The 21325-nt window shown below is 54.7% G+C and overlaps 1 protein-coding gene across 1 annotated transcript; it reads right to left on the bottom strand.

The window, feature by feature from the left end:
• Positions 1-14386: 14386 nt before the first annotated feature.
• LOC121859035 (keratin-associated protein 10-3-like) lies at positions 14387-17607 on the bottom strand. Its single transcript, XM_042355697.1, has 2 exons — positions 17557-17607; positions 14387-15253 (listed from the first exon to the last, which is right to left on the bottom strand). The coding sequence occupies exons 1-2, from the start codon at positions 17605-17607 to the stop codon at positions 14387-14389; spliced, it is 918 nt and encodes a 305-aa protein (XP_042211631.1).
• Between the last annotated feature and the right edge of the window lie 3718 nt (positions 17608-21325).

The following is a 21325-nucleotide window of genomic DNA, read 5'->3' as shown; positions in this document are numbered from 1 at the left end:
CTGCTGGTGGAGGTGGTGGATGGTAGCCTGCCAGTGGAGGTGGTGGTGGACTGGTTAGGCTTGGGTGGAGGTGGTGGTGGATGGTGGTTCGCTGGTGGAGGTGGTGGTGGATGGTGTCATCGCTGGTGGAGGTGGTGTGGATGGTTCAAGGCTGGTGGAGGTGGGTGTGGATCGTGGTTCATCGCTGGAGAGTGGTGGTGGATGGTGGTTCATCGCTGGAGGAGGTGGTGGTGGTTCAAGGCTTGTGGAGGTGGTGGTGGTGGTTCAAGGCTTGTGGGAGGAGGTGGTGTGGTTCAAGGCTGGAGTGGTGGTGATGGTGGTTCAACTGGTGGTGGTGGAGGTGGTGGGATGGTGGTTCATCGCTGGTGGAGGTGGTGGATGGTGGTTCAGGGCCAGGAGGTGGTGGTGATGGTGGGTGGATGGTGGTTCAAGGCTGGTGGTGGTGGTGTTCAAGGCTGGTGGAGGTGGTGGTGATGGTGTCATCGCTGGTGGAGGTGGTGGTGGTTCAAGGCTTGTGGAGGTGGTGGTGATGGTGGTTCATCGCTGGAGGTGGTGGTGGTGGTTCAAGGCTGGCGGAGGTGGTGGTGGATTGTGGTTCATCGCTGGTGGAGGTGGTGGTGGTGGATGGTGGTTCATCGAGGAGGTGGTGGTGATGGTGGTTCAAGGCCTGTAGGAGGTGGTGGTGATGGTGGTTCTTCGCTGGTGGAGGTGGAGGTGGATGGTACTACTCGCTGGTGGAGGTGGTGGTGGATGGTGGTTCAAGGCTGGTGGAGGTGGTGGATCGTGGTTCATCGCTGGTGGAGGTGGTGGTGATGGTGGTTCATCGCTGAGGAGGTGGTGGTGGTTCAAGGCTTGTGGAGGTGGTGGTGGTGGTGGTTCACAGGAGGTGGTGGTGGTGGTTCAAGGCTGGTGGAGTGACGTTGTTAAGTCCCTCCACATATACCCACCTGTAGTGACGTCATTAAGTCCTTCCACCATATACCCACCTGTGGTGACGTCATTAAGTCTCCACCATATACCCTGTAGTGACGTCATAAGTCCTTCAACACTCACCTGTAGTGACGTCATTAAGTCCCTTACCATATACCCACCTGTAGTGACGTCATTAAGTCCTTCCCCATATACCCAGTAGTGACGTCATTAAGTCCCTCCACATACCACCTGTAGTGACGTCATTAAGTCCTTCATATACCCACCTGTAGACGTCATTAAGTCCTCTACCATATACCCACCTGTAGTGACGTCATTAAGTCCTCTACCATATACCCACCTGTAGTGACGTCATTAAGTCTCCATATACCCACCTGTAGTGACGTTTAAGTCTCTCATATATACCACCTGTTGACGTCATTAAGTCCCTCTACCATATACCCACCTGTAGTGACATAAGTCCTTCCACCATATACCCACCTGTAGTGACGTATTAAGCCTTCACCATATACCCACCTGTAGTGACGTCATTAAGTCTCTCACCATATACCCACCTGTAGCATGAAATGACCATAAGTCCCACCATATACCACTCATGACGTTTAAGTCCCTCACCATAACCCACCTGTAGTGACGTCATTAAGTCCCTCCACCATATACCCACCTGTGACGTCATTAAGTCCCTCTCATATACCCACCTGTAGTGACGTCATTAAGTCCCTCTACCAATCACCTGCACAATAAGTTCTCATATACCCACCTGTAGTGACGTCACTAAGTCCTTCACCACATACCCACCTGTAGTGACGTCATTAAGTCTCCCTCATATACCCACCTGTAGTGACGTCGATGTCCTCTACCATATACCCACCTGTAGTGACGTCATTAAGTCCTCTACCATATACCCACCAGTGACGTCATTAAGTCCTCCACCATATACCCACCTGTAGTGACGTCATTAAGTCCCCCACCATACACCCACCCAGTGACGTCTAAGTCCCCTCCACATAACCCACCTGTAGTGACAGTCCTCCACCAATACCCACCCAAAAGACGTCATTAAGTCCCTCTACCAAGTGCGTGTGTCGCCTGTGTCAGCCCTGGGTCATGAGGGACTGAACCGCGGACGGTGTGGGGCCAGACAACTCCTCTCAATAAGAGCCACTACACCTCAGCCCATCTTCCTTTATCCTATTTAAATTGGCCCCTTGAGCTGGCCTATTTGGGTGGGTAAATTGGTAGTGTAAAGCTGTAATGGGGTGAGGAGGAGAGATGGGAGTGAGGGAGGATAGGAAGGAAGGGGGGAAGAGGTGGGAGGGTTGTAAGGAAGGATGGAAGGGAAAGATAAATAGGGGAGGTAGGAGGGAAGGGAGGAAGAGGTGGGAGGTAGGGGAAGGATTGAAGGGAAGATAAATAGGAGAGGTAGGAAGGAAGAGGTGAGTGGTAGGGAAGGATGGAGGGAAGATAAATAGGTAGTAGGAGGGAAGGACAGCCGCACCTCCACCGTCTACACTACCCGGAAATAGCAAGAGTTACGTAGTTGATCACACATGTGGCTTTATATAGGTGTGTGGTGATGGTGGTAGTTGTGGGTGGTGGTGGGTGGTGAGATGGTGTTGATGGTGGTGTGAGTAGTAGTGGAAGTGGATGGTGGTAGTAGTAGTAGTTGTGATGGTGTTGGTTGTAGTAGTAGTAGTTGCGATGGTGTTGATGGTGGTAGGAGTAGTTGTGATGGTGTTGATGGTAGTAGTAGTAGTAGGATGGTGTTGGTTGTAGTAGTAGAAGTAACGATGGTGTTGATGGTGGTAGTAGTAGTGATGGTGTTGGTTGTGAGTAGGTAGTTGCGATGGTGTTGATGGTGGTAGTAGTAGTAGTTGTGATGGTGTTGGTTAGGTTACTGGTAGTTGCGATGGTGTTGATGGTGGTAGTAGTAGTAGTTGTGATGGTGTTGGTTGTAGTAGTAGTAGTTGCGATGGTGTTGATGGTGGTAGTAGTAGTAGTTGTGATGGTGGTGGTGGCGGTAGTTGTGGTGATGGGAGTGGTAGTGAAGTTGGCGTGATGAAGGGTTAAAAAGGCCAACTGTACACACACACACACACACACACACACACACACACACACACTATTGTTGTCACTTTATCATTCTCATCAGCAGTTCCCAACCTTTGATTGTTTACTCTCTCTCTCTCTCTCTCTCTCTCTCTCTCTCTCTCTCTCTCCTGTCAGAAGTTATTGTTTATTTTGTCTCTTTTAACGAGAGACTGTTGGCCTCTACCGTTGTTTTCCTCCTAACCTAACCTGTTACCTGGATAAATTACCCCATAAGAACCCTTGTAACTCAGGTGTTATAAACGTGACGGTACTCAGCTGGCGGCGTGACGACCATTTCCTGAGAGAGAGAGAGAGAGAGTATTGAAACCTTAAGACATTTACAGACGAAAAATTTTAAGGTATTTACACATTATTCTTGACCTAGTTGTTACCTAAAGGTGTGCTCAGGTGTATTCAGGTGTGCTCAGGAGTGCTCAGGTGTGTACGTGTGCTCATGTGTTTGCCTCTGTCTACCCAGCAATTGGGAAGAGCTGTCCGGTCTTCGGACTATTCCTGATGACACCAGTCATGCAGCTCGTTAACCAGTAAGTGTGGTTAAGGCTGTAAGCTGGCAATTGGAAGCCATAATCTTTACCACTGGGCCGCGCAGCTCTGTTACCAGGGTGTGGTTGTTGTGTTGACGACAGCTTACACTCAAAACACTCAGATGCAGCTCGTTAACTCAGGGTGTGGTTGTTGTGGTTGGCAACAGCTTCACACCCTAAACATCAGTCATGTGCTCGTTAACTCAGGGTGTGGTTGTTGTGTTGACGACAGCTTTGCTACACTCCAAACACGGGACATGCAGTGCCTGTTAACCCAGGGTGTGTGGTTGTTGGTGTTGGCGACAGCTTCTACACCTTAAACACTGGCCCAGCCCGTTAACTCAGGGTGTATGTGTTGGGCGACAGCTTCTACACCTTAAACACTGGGTCATGCAGTCGTTAACTCAGGGTGTGCTGTTGTGTTATGAGAAGCTTAAGCACCTAAACACTGGTCATGCAGCCTGTTAACTCAGGGTGTGGTTATTGTGTTGGCGAGAAGCCACACCTTAAATACCTGGGTCATGCAGCGCCTGTTAACTCAGGGTGGTTGGTGTTGGCGACAGCTTTACACTCAAACACGGGGACATGCAGCTCGTTAACTCAGGGTGTGGTTGTTGTAAGTTGGCCACAGCTTTACACCCAAACACTGGGACATGCAGCTCGTTAACCTGTGGGTGGTTAAGTTGTGTTGGCGACAAAGCCACAATTTCCAAACACTGGGAATATGCAGCTCGTTAACTCAGGGTGTGTTGTTGTGTTGCCACAGCTTTACACCCTGTAAACACTGGGACATGGTGCCTGCGCAACCTCAGGGTGTGGGCGGTTGTTAAAGCTGGCCACAGCTTCATGACCTAAAACACGTCATGCGTTTCGTTAACTCAGGGTGTGGTTGTTGTGTTGGCGATTACTTGCCACCTAAACACTGGGTCATGCAGCTTAACTCAGGGTGTGTTATTGTGTTGGCGACAGTTTCTTGCACTCTTAAACACTGGTCATGCAGCTCGTTAACTCAGGGTGGTTATTGTGTTACAGACAGCTTTACACCTTAAAACACGGACATGCAGCTCGTTAACTCAGGGTGTGGTTGGTTGTGTTGGCCAAGCAGCTTACACTCCAAACACTGGGTCATGCAGCCTGTGTTAACCAGGGTGTGGTTGTTGTGTTGGCGACAGCTTTCTACACCCAAAACACTGGGTCAGCAGCTTCTCGTTAACTCAGGGTGTGGTTTATTGTGGTTGGCGACAGTTTCTGGCCTTAAACACTAAATGCAGCCGTTAACTCAGGGTGTGGTTGTTGCGTTGGCGACAGCCACACCTTAAACACTGGGACATGCAGCTGTTAACTCAGGGTGTGGTTATGTTGGCGACAGTCGGCTAATTCCAAATATCGGGTCATGCAGCTCGTTAATTCAGGGTGCTGTGCGGCGGAATAAGCCTACACCTGCAAACATCATCATGCAGCTCGTTAACTCAGGGTGTGGTTGTTAAAGCGAAGTACAGTTTTACACCAAAACACTGGGTGTCATGCAGCCCGTTAACCAGGGTGTGGCTGCCGTGGAAGACAGCTGCCAATTTTAAACACTGGGTCATGCAGCTCGTTAACCAGGTGTGTTGTTGTGTTGGCGCTTTGGCACCTTAAACACTGGGTCATGCAGCTCGTTAACTCAGGGTGTGGTTGTTGTGTTGGCGACAGCTTTACACCCAAACACTGGGTCATGCAGCTCGTTAACCCAGGGTGTGGTTGTTGTGTTGACGACAGCTTTGCCACACCTTAAACACTGGGTCAGCGCAGCTCGTTAACTCAGGGTGTGGTTGTTGTGTAGGCGACAGCTTTGCCACCTTAAACACTGGGTCATGCAGCTTCGTTAACTCAGGGTGTGTTGTTGTGCTGGCGACAGCTTAAGCACCTTTTTAAACAACACTGGTCATGCAGCTCGTTAACTCAGGGTGTGGTTGTTGTGTTGACGACAGCTTTGCCACACCTTAAACACTGGGTCATGCAGTTTTCGTTAACTCAGGGTGTGGTGTTAGCTGTGTTGGCGACAGCTTCACCTTAAACACTGGGTCAGTGCAGCTCGTTAACTCAGGGGGTGTGTTGTTGTGTTGGCGACAGCTTCTACACCTTAAACACTGGGGACATGCAGCTCGTTAACTCAGGGTGGTTATTGTGCTGGCGACAGCTTCTACACCTTAAACACTGGGTCATGCAACCGTTAACTCAGGTGGTTGTTGTGTTGGCGACAGCTTCTACACCTTAAACACTGGGTCATGCAGCCTGTTAACTCAGGGTGTGGTTATTGTGTTGGCGGCTGTGCTTCTACACCCTAAACACTGGGTCATGCAGCTCGTTAACTCAGGGTGTGGTTATTGTGTTGGCGACAGCTTGCTAATTCCAAACACTGGGACATGCAGCTCGTTAACTCAGGGTGTGGTTGTTGTGTTGGCGACAGCTTCTACACCTTAAACACTGGGCCATGCAGCTCGTTAACTCAGGGTGTGGTTGTTGTGTTGGCGACAGCTTCTACACCTAAACACTGGGTCATGCAGCTCGTTAACTCAGGGTATGGTTATTGTGTTGGCGACAGCTTCTACACCTTAAACACTGGGTCATGCAACTCGTTAACTCAGGGTGTGGTTGTTGTGTTGGCGACAGCTTCTACACCCAAAAACACTGGGTCATGCAGCTCGTTAACTCAGGGTGTGGTTATTGTGTTGGCGACAGCTTTACACCTTAAACACTGGTCGCAGCTCGTTAACTCAGGGTGTGGTTGCTGTGTTGGCGACAGCTTCTACACCCAAACACTGGGTCATGCAGCTCGTTAACTCAGGGTGTGGTTGTTGTGTTATGACAGCTTTTACACCTTAAAACACTGGGACATGCAGCCTGTTAACCCAGGTGCTTGTTGTGTTGGCGACAGCTTCTCAATTCCTTAAACACTGGGACATGCAGCTCGTTAACTCAGGTGTGGTTGTTGTGTTGGCGACAGCTTCTACACCTTAAACACTGGTCGCGGTGCCTGTTAACTCAGGGTGTGGTTATTGTGTTGGCGACAGCTTCTACACCTAAACACTGGGTCATGCAGCTCGTTAACTCAGGTGCGGTTGTTGTGTTGGCGACAGCTTCTACACCTTAAACACTGACATGCAGCTCGTTAACTCAGGGTGGTTGCTGTGTTGGCGACAGCTTTACACCTAAACACTGGGACATGCAGCTCGTTAACTCAGTGGTTGTTGTGTTGGCGACAGCTTCTGGCTAATTTAAATGACACTCGTTAACTCAGGGTGTGGTTGTTGTGTTGACGACAGCTTCTACACCTTAAACACTGGGTCATGCAGCTCGTTAACTCAGGGTGTGGTTGTTGTGTTGGCGACAGCTTCTACACCTTAAATAAATTCACGCCAAGATGGCCCCAAGGCCGGCCATCCTCGATCATGTGGGGCAACTATTAGTGTGTGTGGATGTTTGTGGGTGTATACACAGAGGGCGGAATCCCCTCAACACAGGGAAGCGCCTGAAGTGTCACACAGGTGACCCGTGACGTCTGTCATTATTATACCTGCAGCCTTAGTTTAAAAAGTTCTCTCTCTCTCTCTTTCTCTTTTATATAATATATATATATATATATATATATATATATATATATATATATATATATATATATATATATATATATATATATATATATATATATATATATATGTGTGTGTGTGTGTGTGTTTTGAGCTTGTGTGTGTGGTGGGTGAGCGGTTCAAGTCAGTCTTTGAGTGCACCACCATGGCCGCTGGTTCCATCACTTCCAATAACGGTAAACTACGCCTTTGTGAGACACACACACACACACACACACAAGGAAACCCCTCGTGTGCTCTTAGTTCGTCCACCCACACGACTAGTACAGGCGATGTACATCTCGCCGCATGTTTAATGTCAAACACACCCCTCCCCCTCTCGTCTTCCACATAACCTTACATAGTTACGTGGCCTTATCTGACGCACACCTGAAGCACTATATAGTCAAGGGTTATAAGACACAGGTAAGACTTGTTTCTGTACACTATCGCTAACAGCCTGACTTAGGTAATGGTGGGACGCGTGGTGGTGGTGGTGGTGGTGGTGGTGTAATTGGGACGCGTGGTGGTAATGGTGGGACGCGTGGTGGTGGTGGTGGTTATGGTGGGACGCGTGGTGGTGGTAATGGTGGGACGCGTGGTGGTGGTGGTGGTGGTGGTTATGGTGGGACGCGTGTGGTGGTGGTAATGGTGGGACGCGTGGTGGTGGTGGTTATGGTGGACGCGTGGTGGTGGTAATGGTGGGACGCGTGGTGGTGGTGGTGGTGGTGGTTATGGTGGGACGCGTGGTGGTGGTAATGGTGGGACGCTTGGTGGTGGTGGTGGTGGTGGTGGTGGTAATGGTGGGACGCGTGGTGGTGGTGGTGGTTATGGTGGGACGCGTGGTGGGTGGTGGTGGTTATGGTGGGACGCGTGGTGGTGGTAATGGTGGGACGCTTGGTGGTGGTGGTGGTGGTGGTGGTAATGGTGGGACGCGTGGTGGTGGTGGTGGTGGTGGTGGTAATGGTGGGACGCGTGGTGGGTGGTGGTGGTGGTGGTTATGGTGGGACGCGTGGTGGTGGTAATGGTGGGACGCGTGGTAGTGGTGGTGGTGGGTGTGGTGGTAATGGTGGGACGCGTGGTGGTGGTGGTGGTGGTGGTGGTGGTAATGGTGGGACGCGTGGTGGTGGTAATGGTGGGACGCGTGGTGGTGGTGGTGGTGGTGGTTATGGTGGGACGCGTGGTGGTGGTGGTGGTGGTGGGACGCGGTGGTGGTGGTGGTGTGGTGGTGGTGGTGGTGGTGGTGGTGGCATGGTGGTGGTGTGGTGGTAATGGGACGGGTGGTGGTGGTGGTGGTGGTGGTGGGTAATGGTGGACGCGTGGTGGTGGTGGTGGTGGTGGTGGTAATGGTGGGACGCGTGGTGGTGGTGGTGGTAATGGTGGTGGTGGTGGTGGTGGGACGCGTGGGGACGTGGTGGTGGTGGTGGTGGTGGTAGGCATGGTGGGAGCGTGGTGGTGGTAATGGTGGTGGTGGTGGTGGTGGCAGATGGTGGTGGTGGTGGTGGTGGCAATGGTGGGACGCGGTGGTGGTTGGTGGTGGGTGGAGCGGTAGTGGTGGTTGGATGGTGACGTGGTGGTGGTGGGACGCGGGTGGTGGGACGCGTGGTGGTGGTGGTGGTGGTGGTAATGGTGGGACGCGTGGTGGTGGTGGTAATGGTGGACGCGTGGTGGTGGTGGTAGGTAATGGTGGACGTGGTGGTGGTGGTGGTGGTAATGTGACGGTGGTGGTAATGGTGGACGTGGTGGGACGTGGTGGTGGTGGTGGTGGTAATGGGACGCGGTGGTGGTGGATGGTGGGACGTGGTGGTGGTGGACGCGATGGTGATCATGGTGGGTGGTGGTGGGAATGGTGGTGGTGTGGTGGTGGTGGTGGTGGTGGTGGTAATGGGTGGGAATGGTGGACGTGGTGGTGGTGGTGGTGGTGGTGGTAATGGTGGACGCGTGGTGGTGGTGGTGGTGGTAATTTGTGGACGCGGTGGTGGTGGTGGGTAATGGTGGACGCGGTGGTGGTAATGGTGACGCGGTGGTGGTGGTGGTGGTAATGGTGGGACGTGGTGGTGGTGGTGGTGGTGGTGGTGGTGGTGGTGGTGGTGGTGGTAATGGTGGGACGTGGTGGTGGTGGAATGGTGACGTGGTGGACGTGTGGGGGTGGTGGTGTTGGTGGACGCGTGGTGGTGGTGTGGAGTAATGGTGGTGGTGGTGGTAATGGTGGGACGGTGGTGGTGGTGGTGGAATGGTGGATGCAAGTGGACGTGGTGGTGGTGGTGGTGGTGGTGGGACGCGTGTGGTGGTGGTGGTAATGGTGGGACGGTGGTGGTGGTGGTGGTAATGTGGACGCGTGGTGGTGGTGGTGTGGTGGGTGGTGGTGGAGGACGTGGTGGTGGTGGTGGTGGTAATGGGACGTGGTGGTGGTGGTGTGGTGTGGGACGCGTGGTGGTGGTGGTGGTGGAATGGTGGGACGTGGTGGTGGGTAATGGTGGTGGTAATGGGACGCGTGGTGGTGGTGGCAATGGGACGTGGTGGTGGTGGTGGTGGCAATGGTGGACGTGGTGGTGGTGGTGGTGGCAATGGTGGTGGTGGGACGCGTGGTGGTGGTGGTGGTGGTGGTGGTGCGGTGGTAGAGGGAAGAGGTGAGGGAAGGAGGTGGTGGTGGGAGGGGAAGAGGTGGTGGTGGTGGGGAGGGAGGGAGGTGAGGGAAAGAGGTGGTGGTGGTGGAGGGAAATAGGTGGTGGTGGTGAAGGAGGAGGTGGTGGTGGATGGGAAAGAGGGGAAAGAGGTGGTAGAGGGAAAGTGGTGGTGGTGGGGGAAGAAGAGGTGGTGGGTGAGGTGGTGGTGAGGGAAAGAGGTGGTGGTGGTGAGGGGAAAGAGGTGGGTGGTGTGAGGGAAAGAGGTGGTGGTGGGAGGGGAAAGAGGTGGTGGGTGTGAGGGGAAAGAGTGGGAGGTGAGGTGATGGTGAGGGGAAGAGGTGTGGTGGAGGGTGAGGGAAAGAGGTGGTGGTGGTGGGGGAAAGATGGTGGTGGTGAGGGAAAGAATGGTGGTGGTGGGGAAAGAGGTGGTGTGGTGAGGGGAAAGAGGTGGTGGTGGTGGAGGGAAAGAGGTGGTGGTGGTGAGGGAAAGAGGTGGTGGTGGTGAGGGGAAAGAGGTGGTCGTGGTGAGGGGAAAGAGGGTGGTGGTGAGGGGAAAGAGGTGGTGGTGGTGAGGGAAAGAGGTGGTGATGGTGAGGGAAAGGGTGGTGGTGGTAGGGAAAGAGGTGGTGGTGGTGAGGGGAAGAGATGGTGTGGTGAGGGTGAGGTGGTGGTGAGGGGAAGAAGGTGGTGGTGGTGGGGAAGAGGTGGTGGTGGTGAGGGGGAAAGAGGTGGTGAGGGGAAAGAGGTGGTGATGGTGAGGGGAAAGGGTGGTGGTGGTGAGGGGAAAGAGGTGGTGGTGGTGAAGGGAAAGAGGTGGTGGTGAGGTGAGGGAAAGAGGTGGTGGTGGTGAGGGGAAAGAGGTGGTCGTGGTGAGGAAAGGTGGTGGTGGTGAGGGGAAAGAGGTGGTGTGAGGTGGTGGTGAGGGGAAAGAGGTGGTGTGGTGGTGGTGAGGGAAAGAGTGGTGAGGTGGTGGTGAGGGAAAGAGGTGGTGGTGGTGAGGGAAGAAGGTGAGTGAGGTGGTCGTGGTGAGGAATGAGGTGGTGGTGGTGAAGGGGAAAGAGGTGGTGGTGAGGGGAAAGAGGTGGTGATGGTGAGGGAAAGAGGTGTCGTGGTGAGGGGAAAGAGGTGGTGGTGAGGGGAAGGAGGTGATGGTGAGGGGAAAGAGGTGGTGTTGAGGGGAAGGAGGTGGTGGTGGTGAGGGGAGGGAGGTGGTGGGAGAAATGTGATGGAGGATGACATCCAGGTGGAGGAGGAAGGAGGGAGCAGGGAGGAGGGGAAGGAGGGAGCATTTTAGCGGTGGGCGGCGCAGGAAGGAGGGAGTGAGGGAGGGAAGGAAGGAGGGAGGGAGGGAGAGACCGGGGCAGCAGCATCACAGTGAGATCTTTGCTTTCCCAGGTAAGATGGCCGCCCCCAAAGGAGGGGGTGAGGGGGGGGGATTGTTTATGTTGGTGATCATATCGGTGTAATGGTGAGGGAGGGGTGAGAGAGGGAGGGGGAATTGTTAGGACATATTTGCGTCTTAAGGGTGATAGAGGAGGCGGGGTACTGAAGGAAGTGGAGGGGAGGAAGATGAGAAACAGGATCACAAGCGAGGAGAGAACACTCATCAAGACGGAGGACGAGAGTCCTGTGTACCTCTGTAACTCTACCTGTCCTGTACCTCTGTAACTCTACATAGCTCTACCTGTCCCTGTACCTGTCCCTGTAACTCTACCTCTGCTTACCTGTCCTCTGCTCTACTCCTCTTCTCTAGCTGTAACTGTCTGTCTATCTGTAAATATATGGTGTGTCTAGGAGGTGAGGTGGTGGTGTGGATGGACAGGTGGTGGTGTGGATGGGCAGGTGGTGGTGTGGATGGACAGGTGGTGGTGTGGATGGACGGGTGGTGATGTGGATGGACAGGTGGAGGGATGAGGTTAGTGGTTTGAGGAAGAGTAATGGTTGAGGGTGGAGGGGCGACGTTTGAGGGTGGGAGGACGAGGGTGGATGGGTGAAGGTGGAGTGAGGGTGGAGTGGCGGCCATTGATCCAGCGGCGCTCTGCTAAATAACTCACAGTTATCGATGGCACTATCGAGTCTCCCTCAAGGTGCAGCGCTTCTCTCTGATGGCGAGGGTCACCTAGTGGCACCCGGGGCACTGTCATGGCACCCAGGGGCACTGTCATGGCAGGGCACTCATGGCAGGGGCCCTCTTGCCAGGGTACTGTCGTGGCACTGGCACTGTCATGGCTCTCTGGCACTCATGACGCCTGGGGCTTTAGCACTGTCATGACACCAGGGCGCTGTCATAGTACCAGGGCCCTCATGGCACCCAGGGTACACATAGCACTGTCATGGCTCAGACGCCTGGGGCTTTGGCACTGTCATGACACCAGGGCACTGTCATAGGTTTTGTCATTGTATGGTAAATATACATTCCTGTGACGTCATTGGTGGAGAACACATTCCCTGTGACGTCATTGGTGGAAAATAAACACATTCCTGTGACGTCATTGGAGAGTAGACATTCTGTGGCGTCATTGGTGGAAATCAAACATTATGACAGTCATTGGTGGAAGTAAACATTCCTGTGACGTCATTGGTGAAAATACATTCCTGTGACGTCATTGGTGGAGGTAAACACATTCCTGTGACGTCATTGGTGGGAGAGGTAAACACATTCCTGTGACGTCATTGGAGGTAAACATTCCTGTGACGTCATTGGTGAGAATAAACATTCCTGTGACATCATTGGTGGAGTAAACATTCCTGTGACGTCATTGGTGGAGGTAAATACAACGTCATTGGTGGAAGTAAACATTCCTGGCGTCAGGAGTAAAACATTCCTGTGACGTCATTGGTGGAGTAAAACATTCCTGTGACGTCATTGGTGGAAGTAAACATTCCTGTGACGTCATTGGTGGAGGTAAACATCCTTGCACACGTCAGTGGAAATCAAAATCAGGAAGTTCTTTACGCGATTCTCTAAATAAAGACAAGGAGGAGAGGAGAAAGGAAGAAAAGAGAAGGAGGGAGAGGAGAAGGAGGGAGGAGGAGGATGCTGCTTTCGTCCTCCGTGTTTGGGAGACCAGGCATCGACCTCTGCCTCCCTCCTTTGCTTGTAAAGGAGGGAGGGGGGTCAGATGTGTGTATGGGTGGGTGTGGAGTGTGCAGTGTGTGCGCGTGCGATGTGTGTGCGTGCGTGCGTGTGTGTGTGTGTGTGTGTGTGTGCGTGCAGTGTGTGTGTGTGTGTGTGTGTGGATCATATTGGGATGTTTTGTGGGTTATAAACGTCAGGTGGACTTGGCAAGACCCCCCTCAGACATCACTCCCGCCTAGAATGACAAATAGGTTGTTGAGGCATGTGGGTCTAATACTTTAGTCTGTCTCTCTGTCTATCTGTCTGTGTTTATCATCTGTCTGAGAAGGGAGGAAAACAAGACCAAGAGAAACGGAGGAGAGGTGGAAGAGAGAGAGAGAGGAACAATGAAATGATAACCACACACACACACACACACACAACACACACAACACACACACACACACACACACACACACACAACACACACACACACACACACACACACACACACACACACACACACACACACACACACACACACACACACACACACACACACACACACACACACACAACACAGGAGTGGGAGTGGGGTGTGGAGGAGAGGAGTGGGGTGTGGAGGGAGGGAGAGGGAGTGGGGTGTGGAGGAAAAAGGAGTATCATGATAATGTGTTGGGGTGTGGGGAGAGACAGAGGGGTGGCACTGACCACTTGACACAGGTGCACTGACCATGACACAGGTGGCACCAACACAGGTGCTGACCACTTGACACAGGTGGCATGAGCCCTTGACACAGGTGGCACTGACCTTGACACAGGTGGCACTGGGCCCTTGACACAGGTGGCCCTTGACTTTGGGTGGCACTGGGCCTGACACAGGTGGCATTGAGTACTTGACACAGGTGGCACTGGGCACAGGTGGCCCTTGACACAGGTGGCACTGAGCCCTTGACACATGTGCCTGACCACTGACACATGGCACTGGCACTTGTCACAGGTGGCACTGAACCACCTGACACAGGTGGCACTGGTACTGACACATGGCTGACCATGACACAGGTGGCACTGACCACTTGACAGGTGGCACTGGCCCTTGTCTGGGTGGCACTAGTGCTGACGTGGCACTGACCACTTGACACAGGTGGCACTGCCACTTGACACAGGTGGCACTGAGCCCTTGTCACAGGTGGCACTGGTGCCAGACACATGTGCTGTGCACATGTGCACCACCGACACAGGTGGCACCAGCCTCGACACAGTGTGCTTGTCTGAAGTGCTGGCTGACACATGTGGCACTGAGCACTGTCACAGGTGGCACTGAGCCCTTGACACAGGTGCTTTGACACAGATGGCACTAGTACTTGACACATGTGGCACTGAGCACTTGACACATGTGGCACTGAGCACTTGACACATGTGGCACTGACCACTGACATGTACTGAGCACTTGTCACAGGTGGCACTGAGCCCTTGACACAGGTGGCACTGAGTGCTTGACACATGTGTCATGAAATGACACATGTGTCACTGACCACTTGACACATGTGGCACTAAGTACTCACATGTGGCACTAGATGTCACATGTGGCACTGAACCTTCTGGTGGCACTGAGTGCACACATTGCTCGGACACTACACGTTCGCCCAGGCTGAGCACACAGGTGCACCTGGGTAGCACTGAGCACTTGACACAGGTGGCTGACCATGACACAGGTGGCACTGAGCACTTGACACAGGTGGCATTGAGTACTTGACACATGTGGCGCGACCACTTGACACAGGTGGCACTGGGCCCTTGACACAGGTGGCACTGACGCAACACAGGTGGCACTGAGCACTTGACACAGGTGCACTGAGCACTTGACACAGGTGGCACTGACCACTTGACCCAGGTGGCACTGAGCACTTGACACAGGTGGCACTGGTATGACACATGTGGCACTGACCACTTGACACAGGTGGCACTGAGCCCCTTGACACAGGTGGCACTGAGCACTTGACACAGGTGGCACTGAGCCTGACACAGGTGGCACTGAGCACTTGACACAGGTGGCATTAGACACATGTACTGACCACTTGACACAGGTGGCACTGGGCATGACACAGGTGGCATTAGTGCCTTGACACATGTGGCATGACCACTGACACAGGTGGCACTGGGCCCTTGACACAGGTGGCACTGACCACTGACACAGGTGGCACAGGCATGACACAGGTGCTGAGCATGACACAGGTGGCACTGACCACTTGACACAGGTGGCACTGAGCATGACACAGGTGGCACTGAGTACTTGACACATGTGGCACTGCCACACAGGTGGCACTGAGCCCCTGACACAGGTGGCACTGAGCACTGACACAGGTGGCACTGAGCCCCTTGACACAAGTGGCACTAAGCATTACAGGTGGCATTGAGCCCTTGACACAGGTGGCACTGAGCCCATGACACAGGTGGCACTGGGCACTTGACTAGGTGGCACTGAGCACCACTGGTAGGACGAGTTGCAGAGGTGAGTGAGGTGGGGAGCGAGGGTGTTAACCTGGAGAACTGGTGAATTAAGGCAGGTGAGGAGGGAGAGTCAGCTGGTGGTATATTATGATGGAGGAGGGTGGGGAGGGAGGGGTGAGGGAGGAGGGATGAGAGGGAGGAGGGATGGGGAGGGAGGGGGTGAGGAGGAGGATGGGGAGGGAGGGTGAGGGGAGGAGGGATGAGGAGGGAGGGTGGGAGGAGGATAGGGGAGGAGGGGTGAAACAGGAGGGTGAAATGGGAAGGAGGAGGGTGAGGGAGGAGGTGAAAGTAGGATGGAGGGTGCAGCAGGAGGGTGCAGCAGGAGGGTGAGGCAGGAGGGTGCAGCATGAGGGTGAGGGAGGAGGGTGAGGAGGGGGATGAGGAGGAGGGTGTGAAGCAGGAGGGTGAAGCAGGAGTGGGGTGAGGGAGGGAGGGGGTGAGGGAGGAGGGTGAAGCAGGGAGGGTGAAGAGGGAGAGGGTGAGGAGGAGGGTGAGGAGGGAGGGTGAAGTAGGATGGAGGAGGGGTGCAGCAGGAGGGGTGAAGCAGGAGGGTGAGGCAGGAGGGGTGCAGCAGGAGGGTGAGGAGGAGGGGGTGAGGGAGGAGGGATGAGGGAGGGAGGGTGGAAGCAGGAGGGTGAAACAGGGTGGGGTGAGGAGGAGGGTGAGGAGGAGGGGTGAAACAGGAGGGTGAGGGAGGGAGGGTGAAGCAGGAGGGGTGAAGCAGGAGGGTGTGAAGCAGGAGGGTTGAGGCAGGAGGGAGGGTTGAGGCAGGAGGTAAGCTGGAGGGGAAGTAGGAGGGAGGAGGGAGTGAAGCAGGAGGAGGGTGAGGAAGGAGGGTGAAGCGGAGGGTGAGAAGTAGGATGGAGAGGAGGGCTGAAGCAGGAGGAGTTGAGGAGGAGGGTAAAAGGAGGGTGAAACAGGAGGAGGGTGAGGGAGGAGGGGTGAAGCTGGATGGGGTGAGAGGAGAGGGGTGGGAAGCAGGAGGAGTGAAGCAGGAGGGTGAGAAGGAAGGGCAGAAACTGGAGGGTGAGGAGGGAGTTGAGGCAGGAGGGGTTAGAGGCAGGAGGGTTAGGAGGATTGAGAGCAGGAGAGGTGCAGCAAGAGGGGTGCAGCAAGAGGGTGCAGCAGGAGGGGTGAAGCAGGAGGGGTGCAGCAGGAGGGTGAAGCAGGAGGGGTGAAGCAGGAGGGTGAGGCAGGAGGGGTTGAGGCAGGAGGGGTTGAGAGCAGGAGGGTGAAGCAGGAGGTTGAGGCAGGAGGGGTGAGGAGGAGGGTGAAGTAGGAGGGAGGAGGGAGTGAAGCAGGAGGGTGAGAGGCAGGAGGGTGAAGCAGGAGGGTGAAGCAGGAGGGTGGAGGGAGGGTGAGACAGGAGGGTGAAGGAGGGTTGAGGCAGGAGGGTGAAGCAGGAGGGTGAGGCAGGAGGGGTGAGGGAGGAGGGGTGAAGTAGGAGGGAGGAGGAATGAAGCAGGAGGGGTGAGGCAGGAGGGGTGAAACAGGAGGGAGGAGGGAGTGAAACAGGAGGGTGAGGACAGGAGGGTGAGGGAGCAGGAGGGTGAGGTAGGAGGGAGTGAGGCAGGAGGGTGAGGGAGGAGGGTGAAGCAGGAGGTGAAATGGGAGGAGAATTAAAGCAGAGGGGTGAGCAGGAGGGTGGAAGCAGGAGGGTGAAGCAGGAGGAGGTGAGGGAGGAGGGGTGGGAGCAGGAGGGGGTGAGGCAGGAGAGGGTGAAAGCAGGAGGGTGAAGTAGGAGGGAGGAGGGTGAAGCAGGAGGGTGGAGGCAGGAGGGGTGAAGCAGGAGGGGTGAAGCAGGAGGAGGGTGAGGGAGGAGGGGTGAGGAGCAGGAGGGGTGGAGGCAGGAGAGGGTGTGAAGCAGGAGGGTGAAGTAGGGAGGGTGAAAGGAGGAGGGAGGTGCAGCGGGAGGGTGAGGAGGAGGGGTGCAGCAGGAGGGTGAGGAGGAGGGAGAGGAGGGGAGGAGGCAGGAGTGCAGCAGGAGAGGTGAGGAGGAGGGTTGAGGCAGGAGGGGTGAAGCAGGAGGGTGCAGCAGGGAGGGTGAGGGAGGAGGGGTGAAGCCAAGAGGAAGAAGTACACACACAGACAGGCCAAACACCTGGTTAGAAGCTGACTATCAGCTCCATTAAGCCAACAGGTAAATAATAGAGCACCGACACACAGGGCCAGCAGACATCCATCACCGCAGACAGCTCCGGGGATGTGTCTTGGGAAGTGATGATCTGCTGCGGCATGTTGGACACTCATTCTGTCTGCGGCATGGTGGAGGCACTCATTCTGTCTGCGGCACATGGTGGACGCACTCCTGTCTGCGGCACATGGTGGACACTCATTCTGTCTGCAGCACATGGTGGACGCACTCACTCGTCTGCTGCACATGGTGGACGCCTCATTCTTGTCTGCGGCACATGGTGGACGCACTCACTCTCTGTCTTCGGCATATGGTGGACACGCACCTCACTCTGTCTGCTGCACATGGTGGCGCACTCACTCTGTCTGCGGCACATGGTGGAGGCCTCATTCTGTCTGCTGCACATGGTGGTCGCACTCACTCTGTCTGCGGCACATGGTGACGCACCATTCTGTCTGCAGCATCATGGTGACGCACTCACTCTGTCTGCGGTACATGGTGGACGCACTCACTCTGTCTGCAGCACATGATGGACGCACTCACTCTGTTCAGGCACATGGTGGACGCACTCATTCTGTCTGCGGCACATGGTGGACGCACTCACTCTGTCTGCGGTACATGGTGGACCACTACTCTGTCTTCGGCACATGGTGGACGCACTCACTCTGTCCGGCACATGGTGGGAGCATCACTGTCTGCGGCACATGGTGGACGCACTCACTCTGTCTGCGGCACATGGTGACGCACTCACTCTGTCTGCGGTACATGGTGGACGCACTCACTCTGTCTGCGGCACATGGTGACGCACTCACTCTGTCTGCGGCATACGGTGGACGCACCACCTCTGTCTGCGGCACATGGTGGACGCACTACCTGTCTGGTGGCACATGGTGGACGCACCTCACTCTGTCTCGGCACATGGTGGACGCACTCACCTGTCTGCGCACATGGTGGACGCACTCACTCTGTCTGCGGCACAGACGCACTCACTCTGTCTGTGGCACATGGTGGACGACTCACTCTGTCTGCGACACATGGTGGACGCACTCACTCTGTCTGCGGCACATGGTGACGCACTCACCTGCGACATTGTGGAGGCACTCACTCTGTCTGCGGCACATGGTGGACGCACTCACTCTGTCTGGCACATGGTGGACGACTCACTCTGTCTGCGCACATGGTGGACGCACTCACTGCCTGCGGCACATGGTGACGCACTCATTCTGTCTGCGGCACATGGTGGAGGCACCTCGTCTGCTACAGGATGCACCACTATGTCTGCGGCACATGGTGGACGCACTCACTCTGTCTGCGGCACATGGTGGACGCACTACTCTGTCTGCGACACATGGTGGACGCACTCACTCTGTCTCTGACACATGGTAGACGCACTCACTCTGTCTGCGGCACATGGTGGACGCACTCACCTGTCTGCGGCACATGGTGGACGCACTCACTCTGTCTTCGGCACATGGTGGACGCACTCACTCTGTCTGCGGCACATGGTGGACTTACCATTCTGTCTGCGGCACATGGTAGACGCACTCTCTGTCTGCGGACACATGGTGGACGCACTCACTCTGTCTGCGGCACATGGTAGACGCACTCACTCTGTCTGCGGCACATGGTGGACGCACTCACCTGTCTGCTGTACAAGATCTGAGAACGCACTCGATTTAATAAGAGAACAGGTGTAAGTTAGGTTAGTTTAGGTATGGTTACGTTAGGTATGGTTAGGGGTGTTCAGGTTAGGTTAAATTAAGTCAGGTTAGGTTAGGTTAGGTTAAGTGGTGTACAGGTGATGGGCAGGACACGGGGCTCCAACTACCCGTCAACAGTCTTACCTGACGTGACCTGCACTGGGCGGCACAGGTGGGTTGAGGGGTGGACCAGGGTACAGGTAACATCGTAAGGGTAATGAGGACACGGTACAGGTGTGAGGCCTCATTAGTAACGAACAGGTGGCTTCTTGTCCTTCGCTGGTCAGGAGATTGTAGGTGTTGGTGTGGTTGGCTGCGTGCATGGTTGGCATTGGCACTCAGCATTCTAACCTATCCCATATTAGTTGTGTTAAGGCCAAGTTTCATATTCCGTCCACCTCACTAGCTGCCGTGCTCCTGTAGAGGTACTGCTGGCTGCTGCTGCTGTAGAGGTACTGCTGGCTGCTGTTGCTGTAGAGGTACTGCTGGCTGCTGCTGTTGTAGAGGTACTGCTGGCTGCTGCTGCTGTGAGGTACTGTGCGCTGTACCTGAACAGGCTGCTGTAGAGGTACTGCTGGCTGCTGCTGCTGTAGAGGTACTGCTGGCTGCTGCTGTTGTAGAGGTACTGCTGGCTGCTGCTGTTGTAAAGGTACTGCTGGCTGCTGCTGTTATAGAGGTACTGCTGGCTGCTGCTGTAGAGGTACTGCTGCTGCTGTTGTAGAGGTACTGTTGGCTGCTGCTGTAGAGGTACTGTTGGCTGCTGCTGTAGAGGACTGCTGGCTGCTGCTGCTGCTGCAGAGGTACTGCTGGCTGCTGCTGTAGAGGCTACTGCTGCTACTGTAGAAGTACTGCTGGTTGCTGCTGTAGAGGTACTGTTGGTCGTTAATATCGGTGTGATGAATGATTTGACCAAACGTAGTTTATTTTCTGTGGCAGGCAGATGAAGGTTACAGGGGAGAGGGATGAGGGAGGGGGGAGGAAGAGGGAGAGGGAGAAGAGGAACAGTGAAGAGAGGTAGATAGAGAAGAGGTGAGGGAGAAGAAAAGACGCAACGATGTAGTGGGGAGAGGGAAGAAAGAGAAAAGGGATATTATTGGCCACTGACACCGACCCATCCCTTTACCTGTTGATTGAACCAAAACACGACACCTGGGTCATCAATCATTCTCCAGGTGAGACCTTACCTGCTCGAGGTGTACTGAGAGGGGGTGAGGGAGAGTTAGGGGAAGGAAGGTTGTGGGTGGTGATGTGGAGGGAGAGAGGGAAGAGAGAGAGGGAAGGAGGGGGAGTGGGGAAAGTAATAAAAGGAAGGAAGGAAAGGTAGGAAGGAAGAGAGGGAGGAGGAAGGAAGGTGGAACGGGAGAGAGAGGGGGAGGGAGGGGAGGAATGGATTGAACGGTAGATAAGAAGGGTGAATAGGGAAAGGAAGGGAGGATTGAAGGGAAGGATGGGTGAGAAGGTAGGGAGGAGAATGGATGGAGAGGAAGGGAGGATGGATGAGCAATTTACATACAAGTGTTCATCTCAACTATGTGTATGGCCATGGTCCCCCCTCACCACCTCACCCCCACCTCACCCCCACGACCACCACTGAGGTCCCACCCCACCAAAGACCTCCACCCTTACTAAACCCCCCATTACATCACCCCCCACCACACTGACAGCATAAGATTGCTTTTAGGTACAACACGGAGGAGGGTGAGATGATACTGTGTGTGTGTGTGTGTGTGGGTGTGTGGGTGGGTGTGTGTGGTGTGGTGTGTGTGTGTGTGTGGGTGGGTGTGTGTGTGTGGGGGTGTGTGGTGGGTGGTGGGTGGTGTGTGTGTGTGTGTGTGGGGTGGGTGTGTGTGTGGGTGTGGGGTGGGTGGGTGTGTGTGTGTGTGGGGTGTGTGTGTGTGGGTGGGTGGGTGGGGTGGGGGTGTGTGTGTGTGTGTGTGTGTGGGGTGGGTGGGTGTGTGGGTGGGTGTGGGTGGGTGTGTGTGTGTGTGTGTGTGTGTGTGTGTGTGTGTGTGTGTGGGTGTGTGTGTGTGTGTGGGTGTGGGGTGTGGGTGGGTGGGTGGGTGTGTGTAGGGTGGATGGTGTGGTAATTATTATTATTACTACTTCCTTCGCTTAATTATA

Source organism: Homarus americanus, unplaced genomic scaffold, assembly GCF_018991925.1.
Source record: "Homarus americanus isolate GMGI-L3 unplaced genomic scaffold, GMGI_Hamer_2.0 scaffold9882, whole genome shotgun sequence".
NCBI classification, from domain to species: domain Eukaryota; kingdom Metazoa; phylum Arthropoda; class Malacostraca; order Decapoda; family Nephropidae; genus Homarus; species Homarus americanus.
The sequence above is the reverse complement of the archived record's forward strand: the minus strand, read 5'-3'. Positions and strand labels throughout refer to the sequence as shown.